The 12533-nt window shown below is 39.1% G+C and overlaps 1 protein-coding gene across 2 annotated transcripts; it reads right to left on the reverse strand.

The window, feature by feature from the left end:
• Window positions 1-2673: 2673 nt before the first annotated feature.
• On the reverse strand, window positions 2674-9059 carry LOC117503739 (endoplasmic reticulum-Golgi intermediate compartment protein 2-like). 2 transcript variants are annotated; one of them, XM_034162958.1, is made up of 14 exons: window positions 8891-9059; window positions 8090-8220; window positions 7895-8003; window positions 7757-7803; window positions 7602-7669; window positions 7191-7231; window positions 5512-5613; window positions 5261-5356; window positions 5088-5143; window positions 4804-4902; window positions 4533-4630; window positions 4262-4424; window positions 4007-4086; window positions 2674-2878 (listed from the first exon to the last, which is right to left on the reverse strand). In XM_034162958.1, exons 2-14 carry the CDS (start codon window positions 8193-8195, stop codon window positions 2807-2809), a joined length of 1137 nt encoding a protein of 378 aa, XP_034018849.1. In that variant the 5' UTR covers window positions 8196-8220; window positions 8891-9059; the 3' UTR covers window positions 2674-2806. The 2 variants fall into 2 exon arrangements, with proteins under 2 accessions (XP_034018849.1, XP_034018848.1); XM_034162957.1 differs by having other exon boundaries at window positions 8090-8225.
• Window positions 9060-12533: the final 3474 nt, after the last annotated feature.

Here is a 12533-nt window from a genome sequence, read left to right on the forward strand (position 1 = left end):
CATGAGACAACTGTTTTACTACTGATCTGCCATCTTTCCTTAGTCGGTCTTTTAACATAAACCTTGTTTGAATGCCCGTCCATTTACCTGTTTGTACAGCAGTTTGTACAGAAATAAGTTTACTACTTTTACATCTTTATACTTGCATCAAAGGTTAGTCTGATCCAGTATATGTGGTAGACTTTGACAGTTTATTATGTATAAAGAAAGTGGAGTATATTTGTGTAGCCCAGTACTGCTAATGATATCCCAGTGGATTTTAGAAACCCTCGGAAGCAAAGGATCCAAACCCAGCATAAGCTTTGTAAAGAAGATGAGAATCTCCTAAAAACCTGACTTCAATTGATGACCCTTCTTGGAACGGAGGTCCCCAGCACCAGCTCTCCAGAATGGTTTAACCCATTCTTCTGGTATCTGGCTTTCAGGTCCTACACCATGTTTGTCACCCCCAAAAATCCTAGTACTAAGACTGTGGGTGCAGTGCAAGCTATGTACAAGTGCAAATTACTGTATGCAAGTGGCTGGCATGCAGCTCATTAAGGCTTACTAAATCCAAGAATTGGTTCCACTGAAATAAGCCAAGTACCATTTCTTCAATATCACAAGTGGCATCTCAAGGTCCTTTTCCACTGAGACAGTTTAGGGGTATTATGACTTTGGACTTTCAGTTGACAAGGTCAAAGCTTTCGATTGCTAACGTAAGCTAACACAGTAACGAGAACAGGACAGACCTGGTGCCAGTTCTTGTATGTTACTATATGGTTGAGTTGTTAATGCTGTTTCTTATCTGATGTGCAGTGGAAACAGTGACTCCAGTGGGTTTATAGTAAGAAAAGCTGGACAATGGCTCGCACTTTCCATCAGTCCCAAGAAAAGAGCAGCATAGCATCTTGGGAGTAGAGAAGTAACCCTTCTGTAAGGGAAAAGTCATCAGGACACCAAGCAGTCCATACCTAAGGACGAAGTCCGACATTAAAATCCTGACACATGTTAAAGAGATTATTTCATCCCAGCTGATAAGGCAAGCCTTGTGACAACTAAGGGTAAAAGGTTTTTTGTTTTGTTTTTTTGAATGGCAAAGACAACTTAAAATAATTTATTCATTAGAGGCACTTTACAGTCAACTCTAGATAACGCCAATGTTGGGAGGCTGAGACTGGTCAATTTTTAGTCCTTATCTTAATTTGCTCTTTAAAGATATAAGGTTTATCCTGCCTATAGCGTTGGACTTTAAAGATAAGAGAATTGGTCCAGTCTGATATTACCTGGAGTCAGTCATCTGCAGAAGAGAAGAAATTTTGCCAAAGCTGCAAATGTTAAGTTAGGGGACCAAGTTCTGCACCTTGAGGGATTCCATTCCTTCAAACTGTGACCTATATTTTTAGGTTGGAACTAAACCAGATGAGTGCCCTCAAAGTTTTACCAATTTAGTCCCCGATTTCTATCATTTGCAAAGATATGTAAATAAATTAACTTGCTTATTCTTCTTACAGGCTGTCAGAAAGTTGTATTTCACTGTGAAGCTTTGGCTGGTGAGTGTTTCCACAGGATCCCACCACAGAGATTCTCGGTCTGCCAAAAGTGTGACAGGCAAATTAAATTTTACTTACCAAATATATATATATATATATATATATATAGTTTATGTTGCAAGCATGGAGAAAACGTAAAAACAGCTTTATGGGAAGATTAAGGGACAAAACTGACCATATTTATGCAAACCCCATATCAGTTGTGGAACTCTGGTAACACCCTCTTAACTGAGTGGAAAATGAACCAAAACGTCTGCAGTTTTATGAGGCCTGTGTAAAGTTATTTCATCAGCAGTGTCACAACGTTTTGCTCTCTTATGTATCTGTTTCTTAATTAAAGTGCCGTCTTTGCTGTTTGCATATCAAATGACTGTTCAGTAAACACCAGGTTGGAACGACTGTACGCAACATGTAACCGAGAACATCTTTTTTGTTTGTTTTTTTGTTCTTCCCCCCTCCTTTTGGTGTAATTTGCTGAATGTCTGACCACCTTTTCTTCCCTGTTCTGACACGAACTCAAGTCTGCTTGCCAAAACTGAAATAAACATGGAGAGAAAAATGTGGTGACGTGCTACAGTCCAGATAATTTAATCACTTTGATCTGTTTCTTACATGAATGAGACGTCTTTGGGGCGGAGTTAAAGTGGTGAGGACTATCAGTGGTGGGAAAACTGAACAGGAGTTTAACCTAAAATCATTAAATTTTCAAATCTGCTCCTTAAAAGTTAAAATTTAACAGGTGTAACACCCACCCCTAGATCAAACTGTTTAACACCTGGCTGGTGAAATATGTCTGCAAAGACCACAACAAAATAAATGTGTGGAAATCAAAATGTGTGAATGTCAAAACATTTATTTGTTGGCATCATCAGGTAAAGATCCAAATTATTTGGGGAAAAATCTCTTGCATGAATTTGCACTTCAAGTCAACTTGGAATTGATCCCCAAATCGTAAATAAATACGAAACACCATCACAGAGTAGTGGAAGGAGTTTATGCTTTAAAGAATGTCTGCCGCCACAGGGTACAAAGTGTCATGAAAAATATTTACACCCACATGTGAATACCGGTGAACAGTAGGGTTTGGCAAACTGTAGAAAAGAAAAACACTTGACCCAGCGCAGTGATGTGCTGGCCTCTGACCGTCTGTTCCAGGAGAATGAGAAATGGCAGCTCACGTGTTCTTTTGGTTCTTCAGGTGGCCTCGTTAAATCAGAACACAATCAGCTGTTTGACGACGGTCACGAGTCACAACTCGGGCTGTTGAAAAGCAGCTACTCCTCGTCTTGGGCGTTTTCGGCCAACAGAGGGGTGTGATTGTTCAGCTGGTTGTGCAGGTCCATAGCCTAAAATAGATTCAGTACAGGTATGTTTATTAGTTTGAATTTTAATTTTATTCATTTTTTTCTGGAAATGGGTTTTGGGGACAGGAACATTGGATTCGATTTTTGGGATGATCCAGATTCTGGAGTCATTGAAAACACAAGATTGGGCCACTTGTAACATATTTGCCTAAATCTAGAAAGTGCCTCGATTTGATGGGGTTTTTGTTTGTTTTTTTTATTGCGTGACCGTGGTTAGGCCCGCCTCTCAAAATCAATCTGGACCATGACAATACTTAATTCCTTTTTTTTTTTCCCTTCAAAAAATAAAAATAAATTGGGCCATTTTCAACATTTTCGCTTCATCTTTGTTTAAACATCCATTGAGACCACATGTAAATACATATTGATTCATGTCATAAAGCAACATGGAGTCATAGATGCAACTACATTTATGGCCTGGAGTTTTTTTTTTTTTTTTTTTTTTTTTTGTGGGGTGGGGGGGGGGTAAATACTTGAATATCTATAGGGCACCACAGTCTCATTTGAACCCTGGTTGATATCACGGGATTTGACCAAGTATGCGGACCTCAGCTCACGTTGCACAATATAAACACAGCATAACTTCACATGGAAAAATGTACTGTTTTGTTTTCGTCTGCAATCACCAAAGCAGTCGCGAAAAGCTTCCTTTTTCCCCCAGTTCCCAGTGGAAAAGAGAAGATGAGGCAGATGGAAGACGTGTTGGTAAGTGTTAGCCAACACAGCTAACCAGAGTAGCTACACTGTCTCTTCTGCAAAACCACCTCGACATGTTTGAGCTCTGGGTCATAAACAAACTGCAACACATGTCCACTTTCCCACCGCATCGTGACTTTTTCTTTGCATCTTCACTTTATATGCATATACTTTGCCCCAAAACACCGGGGAAATGCTGCGGTTTCCCCTCCAGAAGTAGTGAAATTATGTCATATTTTACCCCTTTAGCGCCTGCCCTCAAACAAGACTGCGGTGCCCAATTGTGATGACTGTTCTGCCCAGGCTGCGATTTGTGTTTTTGTTCTTTTTTTAACTGTATATGTTCTGTATTGCTCTGCTATTGGGCAGAAAACATATTGCTCACACTCCTGTTTAAATGTGCAGCGTATTTACCTCTCTGGGTCTGTAGACTCCCAGGCTAAAGCGACAGCAGACGACATCGAAACCAAAGCTAACAAGTCTGTGGAGCATGCCTGAAAAGGAACAACAAACACATCTTACTTGGAGAAAAATCACATTTCATTTCAGCACTCAAAGTTCTTTTCAGGCTACAAAGCCCACTGGTATCCCCGGAACTCACACTGTGAAGCATTTGAGCGTCTACAACACCGGATGTTAGAATCGTTCTTACCGTGAAAGCAGACTTGCCTGTTGTGGAGAAAATCCCCCCAACGATGCCGCACAGCCGCACCAGAAACTGCCACAGCGGCATGTGCTGCTCGCTGACGGTCACCATCAGAGAGCTGGTGTCGTACTTCACAAAGACGCCGGACACACCGTGGCTGCCTGCCGCGTGATTTATCACCCGCTCCTTGGGAATGAAAGGTGAAGTGTGGCAGTTAGTGTCGCTTTCCCAGGGAGATATTGTATTGCAGTTTTAAGTGTTTCTTCTCTCGTTGGATCAGGTGTGAGCACGTACCCGCTCAGTCACTGAAAACTGATGTGTGTCTGCATATATCTTGTGTGTGTTCAGTTTGGTGGGCACCACGGTGATGAAATACTGGAACATCTGGTTGTCTGGAATAGCGGCAGAAGGACCCAGTTAAAATGCTTGAATTTCAAAAAGGAAAAGTCGCTGCAGGTGTGGATGCAAAGAAATGTCTCAAAACCAATTTTGCAGCACAAACGTTCTTTGGAAGGAACCATCAAATGTGTTCTCACTCTGGTTCTGGGAAACAACAGGAACTTACTGTGATAAGTGATTTTCTCTGTGCCGTCCAGAGGATTGATGATGCCCGGTACCTCCTCCCCAAAAGATAAGTGGTCGATTCGATGGGAGAAGTTATACGCTGTAAAGCAGTGACGAGAGGAAACTCAGGTTCAATCAATGCCATGTCGGCTCTGGAACCAGCACTAAGTGAATGTGCAAAACTTTAATCTGTGCTTAACACAGAACAGGCCACATCTCCAAAATTAATATTACTTAGGTAAAACATGCAAATGCTCTTATAGCGCGATTTTTAAATTCACATACTTTCATGACTCACAAAAGCTGCAATGTGGGCGTGGCCCTGAGGATGATGAATGGGTCTGTTTAAAAACCACAAACAACATTGGTTAATAGATGTTACTTTTTACACCTGTATAAATCCAAATTAACACCAACCTGTCACTGTGCATTTTTGAACAAGTCAAATGGTTTCTTACTTTCCAACTGTGATGTGCAAGTTTCCAGCCACTTTGTTAACATAGACGTGTCCATGAATCCTGCAACCATTAAGCACCTGCAAAGAAGCATCTCCCCTGTGCAGGGAGATCAACGCAAAACACTCCACCGTTAAATAACTATATATGTCGGAGTGCAAAATACTCACAGATTTCATTATGCATGTGAGGAAAAGCAAAAGAAAATTCTGTTAGACAATAATTTCACTAAAAACACTGCAGTTGACACTGACCGTAGTGGAGCAGCAGTGGGTCCCCCTTTGAGGACAGTTTTGTATAGGACCTCCTGGAGTGCATGTTCCTCTTTCAGCCTGCTCTGTATGAGAAGCAACGTTCTGGAGGGCAAACCGGTTGGAAACATGCAAACTTGTCAGACGTGCTGGACGTGACACACGAACAGAAGAACAGACGCCTAGAATGCAGATGGTCAACATTCCTTGCAACTGTCGCTGTCCAAGTGCATCATAAAATGAGTCAAAAATGTGCTTTAAAAGACAGAATCTTGACTAGGTTTTTTTTAAGACAGCTAATTCTGTACTCAACAAAGGCAGATATAGCTTTGCAATCAATAAAAAGTTTTTTCCATGGTATTAAAAATGACTAATTACTTATTATTGTATTGTATATGCTCACAAGTTGGCAATGTCTACCCGTGTGGCAAGCTGTTCCTTTCTTGTGTTCAAAAGGGTAGTGTGATTCATACTTTGAAGTAAAAGGTGGCAGTCATGCACCATAATTAATCTGGATGCCAACCACCCTAAAACAAGAAGATTGAATGAAAATTATTTTGGAGTGAAGTTAATAAATCATGGTCTCAAACTGAAAGACCATGGTCTTGAATAAAGAGAGGGAATAACTTTCACACTATTCTGTATTCCACTTATTTGGACTTTGTGAGACAGTGAAAACGAGACAACACTGCTACCTGAATCACAGGGCTTCGTGTGCGTCAATATTTCAAAGTTCCATGTGACAGTCATTAAACATCTGATTGCCATTACCACATTTGTGTTTATTGATTATTTTATTTGTCCAGCCACAGTCAATAATCCAGTAAATTTTTTGTTGTTGTTGTTGTTTGTTTAAAATAATCTTTTGTAAAAAAAAAAAAAAAACCTTGTGAAGTGTTAGAATGGCCCAAGCAGTTGGTTGCCCCACTGAGTCTGGCCTGCTTGAGTTCTCTTCCTCAAAAACACCAGAGAGAGTTTTTCATTACAACTGTCACCTTGTGTGCTTGCTCAGGGGGGTTGGTAAGATTAGACTTTTACTGTGTGAAGTGCCTTGAGGCAGCTTTGTTATGATTTGGCACTATATAAATAAAAATAATTGAACTGAATTGAGCATAGGCATTGTTAAGAGCTAGCGGTGCTAACAGCTAGCAGTGGTAACAGCTTCAAAGTCCAGTGTCCCCACCACAGCTGTCCTGCTGACATCACTAACCCGACATCGCTTCCTCTCCAAGCCTAAATGATCACACTTACACAATCTGATAAACTTGTGCAGCATTCTAAGTAGACTCATGTAAAAATAAACCGTGGATACCAAGCATTGTAAACAATGGGCTGGAAACTCGACTGACTTGGGTGGGGGCAAACAGATGTTTGCATTGTGCTCTGCAAGGTTTGCAAGGTATTCTGGATCGATTTTTGTGTATGGTCGGGAAAAGTTTCAAAATGGGATTTAAACAAAAAAAGCAGTGTCTGCCATATGTGGCCCACAAGCCTCAAATTGGGCATCATGTGGGAACAATACAATAAACCACATGTATTAAAAAGCCTTTTGTACTGAACTGAAACTGTGAGATATTTGTCTGCAGAAAATCTCACTTACGCACTTTATTTTTAATAAATTCAGACTTTCTATGACTTCAAACCATGTTATAGCATCCAAGGGTGACTTAATAAAAGTGTACCTCTGCCAGAGTCTCTGTTGTGGGGACAGATCAAAGGTCACCTGGTCAAACACACACAGAGGAGACAAAGATTTGAGAATTCAATATAAACAATTCAGTACTATGTCAGCTTTCCTACAGTAGACTTTATATTTGATACAGCCAAAAAAGTTCAACATAAAGAAAGAATGAATGTTCAGTTACTCATAAAATAAGACGTAGACCTCAATTTTAAAAGAATACTAGATGATGTTCCTCTGTCTAGTGTTGTGTTTTTTTTTAAGGTGGTAAAACCATTCAATTGATAATCCATTCATGACTTTTGAGATTGCTGAAGTGTGATTTCACTGTGAAGGCTTTTTTACTACCTCCCTACACTAATAAACAGTAGGAAAAAATGCAATTTCTTGCAGATTTTTTTCTCCCACTCACAGGCTCGTACTGGAAGCCATTGGAGGTGATCATGGTCTCAGCCAGGTCCAGGATGTCTGCTCCAACATCTAAACTCACCACAGATAAATAAATCAGTGTGACTATTTTCTGTTTTAGCTTCTGTCAGTGGATTACATAAATGATTGGATACTCACGCTGGCATTTCATGGCCACAGTGATGTCGACATTGACTCTTAATTTACTGTGAATAAAGATGTGTCAGATTGTTTGATTACACAGATTGTACAAAATGATAATTCTGTGGGTGTTCTGTCATAATCAGCATTTTCTACCTGGAAAAATCCTTGTCAACTTCATATTCATACTTCATCCATGTATCCTGATACACAAAGAACTCCAGGAGAGCCAGAAGTGCAATGGCACTAAACGCTATCAGTGACACTGGGGGGGACACAGCAGCAGAAAAACTGGTTACTACACTGTCAAACTAATCACGCCTTTGCTTGTTAATCCGCAGCTATGCTTGCCTGTTCCTCCAGTGGCTGACGTCTCCACGTAGCTTTCTGACACTTTGGGGAAAGCATCCAGCTCCCTCACCAGGCTCAGGGCTTTCTTTCGGGATAGACGCCTCATTTTCAGCTTCTGAACACTTCTCCACCTCCTCCGTCACAAACAAAGTACAGCAGTGACACGTTCTGGACATGTCTCAAACATACAGCTTTCTAATTGGTTGTCATTCTTGATAAGGAGCTTCAAAAAATTCTCAAAGAATATGATACAAATATTAGATTTAAGCATATTAATTTGTCTGCAGCCATTTGATCATTTCAGTAAAGATGAATCCAAAACTGATAGTCATTCCAGTGTAATTATTGCTATTATTAATTTGTCAGAGGTGACTTGACAGTTATACTTTATGGTGCAAAACTGATGTCATACATTGTCTTATATGTGTATTTTTCAGCTTTATGGTATCTTTACTTTCTGTATGACTTATGTTTAATTCTTATCCACATTTATTTTATGACCTGTGACGCGCATAAATTCAAGCATTTCAAATATCACTAAAAAGTCGTACATAATTCATCGATTAGTACGAAATAATTATACTCAAAATTTATAACTTCCATGTATTAGCTATAAAAGAGTCGAAAACGTAACATTTTAAGCAACTAAATTATATATTAGTTTAAATATTCATTAAAAAGAAAATAATCATTAGTAGAAACAATAACAGTTACTAAATCTGTTAGAGAAAAAAAAATGTTTTCCAAATGTTAGCCACAGAACAGCTATTACATCCTTAATAACACTATTATTTACCTTACCTCCTTTATTCCCTTCAGGTAAACGTTACTTCATTTTAAAATGACGGCACGACGAATATTCGACTATTAATCGCTGTCTGATTGATATTTTGGTGATTATTAGCGCACAGCACATCAATGAGCATGATGCTAACACACGGCCGACACTTCCTTGTAGGTAAACCGTGACGTCAGACAGCCGGCTGCAAACCGAACGTGAAGGAAGCAGTTTTATTATTCATCCAGCAGATGGCGCCTCAACACAAGCATGTTGTCAGTAGATTCGAGTTGCCACTTTAAAATAACTACTTTCCAAAAATAAATAAATAAAATCTAGCGTTGGGAATATTTTAAGCAACTTATTAAAACATAACAAATTTTTAAAAAAATATAAATTAACAACTTTATGCAGCCCAGTGCATGATCCCACAAAAAAGATGGCAAATCTGGGAAAATAATTAATCGATCAACATTATGTTCTTGTAAAATCATGGGAAAGTTCATCCAAAAAAATCAACAGAACAATACCTCCACAATATAATACATATCACGATCCACACCAATCACGATTTCCTCACGATACAGTGAGGAAAATAAGTATTTGAACACCCTGCGATTTTGCAAGTTCAACCACTTAGAAATCATCGAGGGGTCTGAACTTTTCATTTTAGGTGCATGTCCACTGTGAGACATAATCTTAAAAAAAAAAATCCGGAAATCACAATGTATAATTTATATATATATAATTTGTGTGTTACTGCTGCAAATAAGTATTTGAACACCTACCAACCAGCAAGAATTCTTAAGAATTCTGGCTCTCACGGATGTGTTAATTTTTCTTTTCTTTACCTGTATTAATTGCACCTGTTTGAACTTGTTACCTGTGTAAAAGACACCTGTTCACACACTCAATCAATCACACTCCAACCTGTCCACCATAGCCAAGACCAAAGAGCTGTCTAAGGACACCAGGGACAAAACTGTAGACCTGCACAAGGCTGGGATGGACTACAGGACAACAGGCGAGCAGCTTGGTAGAAGACAACAACTGTTATGATTATTTATTAGAAAGTGGAAGAAACACAAGATGACTGTCAATCTCCCTCAGTCTGGGATTCCATGCAAGATCTCACTTTGTGGGGTTAGAATGATTCTGAGAAAGCTCAGAACTACACAGGAGGACCTGGTCAATGACCTGAAGAGAGCTGGAACCACAGTCACAAAGATTACATTAGTAACACATGATGCTGTCATGGTTTAAAATCCTACAGGGCAGCAAGGTCCCCCTGCTCAAGCCAGCACATGTCCAAGCCCGTTTGAAGTTCACCAGTGACCATCTGGATGATCCAGAGGAGGCATGGGAGAAGGTCATGTGGTCAGATGAGACCAGAATAGAGCTTTTTAGAATCAACTCCATGTACCATGTTTAGAGGATGAGAACAATCCCAAGAAAACCATCCCAACCGTGAAGCATGTGGGTGGAAACATCACACTCTGGGGGTGCTCTTCTGCAAAGGGGACAGGACGACTGCACCGTATTGAAGGGAGGATGGATGGGGTCATGTATTGCGAGATTTTGGCAAACAACCTCCTTCCCTCAGTAAGAGCATTGAAGAGGGGTCATGGCTGGGTCTTCCAGCATGATAATGACCTCAAACACACAGCCAGGGCAACTAAGGAGGGGCTCCGTAAGAAGCATTTCAAGGTCCTGGAGTGGCCTGGCCAGTCTGCAGACCTGAACTCAATAGAAAGTCTTTGCAGGGAGCTGAAACTCCAAACCTGAAAGATTTGGAGAAGATCTGTATGGAGGAGTGGACCAAAATCCCTGCTGCAGTGTGTGCAAACCTGGTGAAAAACTACAGGAAACAAAGGCTACTGTACCAAATATTAACATTGATTTTCACAGGTGTTCAAATACTTATTTTCCTCACTGTATTTTATACATGGCCGTTCACACTAATGTTATATATATATAATAATAATAATTTGGGGAATGTTTAAAAAATATATATTCTGAAGTGCAATTATAATTCTTATCCTATGTGTATGCCAATATTCATTTAAAAAATATTATTTTGTGTGTGTGTTGCATGATGGCACCTGATATATTTTAGTTTTATCTATTTATTTATCTATTTGTTATTACGTATTTTCCTTCGGAAATCACAGCAAACCTGAGTATTTTTGTCCAATAAAATGCAAAAAAAAAAAAAAAAAAAAAAAGCCCATTTAAATCTGTTCTTGGGCTATATGTCATTAAAATTTATCTGTGCTGTTTAAAAGTTGTTGACACCATCCATCAGCAGTGACGTTAACCCTTCTTTAGAGGAGGTGACCTCTACTAACAAGAGATAATTCACCTCCAGCAGGAGGAGGCGTTTTCGCAGGCAGACGTGTGGTGCTGGTTCTGCACACACCACAAATAAAGTTGCACAGCTCTCTTTTAGGACAGAAAACTCCATGTGAAGGCCTGATAATGATCTACCGCCGAATGGTGCAGGGTGCGCTTATCATCCTGAGGACAAAGGAGATGTTTCACCTTTGCATCGAACTCAGGATGCACAGCAGCAAAAGAATCCTGCGCATGAATCTGGTGAATGATGTGTGCAGAGTGCGCGCATGCACCGAGCCTGCTCTCCTATGCAGAGCAGCACAGATGGGCGTGTGGGGGGATGGGTGCTGACTGTCAGCCCCCAGATCAAGCTGTGGGTCGGTGGTCCCATTGCTATTCACCACACAGGCACGTAGGGCATGTCAGACACGCTCCATGGAGACGTGCACGGCTGACTTTGGTGTTTTGGTTTTGATCCTTCATTGCAGCCGGCCAAACCGAAACACATTTTGTGAAGATAAACGGTGTAAACGCCTTATTTCTGCCCTGACATCAGCTTGGATTGTGTGACATTTGCTCTAATAGTAAAAAAAAATAAATAAATAAATAAATAAATAAATAAATAAATATATATATATATATATATATATATATATATATATATATATATATATATATATATATATATATATATATATATATATATATGACAATTATTTTTGTGTGCTGCATTTGGAGGATTACCCTGAAACGTTTTTTTTTTTATGCACGTAAAATCCAGATTTTCAAAAACAGTGAAAATTTGCTTCGAAATATGAATAAAAGAATACAATTTTACACATTAAAATGTGTGTCCCTAATTTCTTAAACTTGCACTATTTTGTTTTTGCGTTTTAAAGAAAAAAAAATCGAACTTTTAATTCCTTTATATTTTTACTTGTCTGTTCTTCGCACTTAATAGTTAACTTCCTGTCATCACATACGAGCTGTAAAATAGGGTCTCAATTTTCCATTACGTTTTCTAATGAAATCCAAAATTAAATTATGTGTGTTTGTAGTTTTTAAATGTTTGGATTTTTTATATATTTTTTATTTTAATGTAATGATCATTTTTAAAGAATTTTTAAAATGGGACCGGTCATGAAGGATAAAAATATATCAGTTACAAAATGAAAGATGAGTTTGGTTATTTTACAAATCCTATTGGCATTATTGTAACTATGGAATAATGATCAAATTTTCCATTTGTCTTGTGTTCTTGTCTTTTTCTTTTTTTTTTTTTTAAATGGCAGAGTGTGAATACTCAAAATGAGAGAAATACCCTGCAGTTGA

The sequence above is a fragment of the Thalassophryne amazonica genome, chromosome 22, assembly GCF_902500255.1.
Source record: "Thalassophryne amazonica chromosome 22, fThaAma1.1, whole genome shotgun sequence".
In the NCBI taxonomy this organism is placed as follows: domain Eukaryota; kingdom Metazoa; phylum Chordata; class Actinopteri; order Batrachoidiformes; family Batrachoididae; genus Thalassophryne; species Thalassophryne amazonica.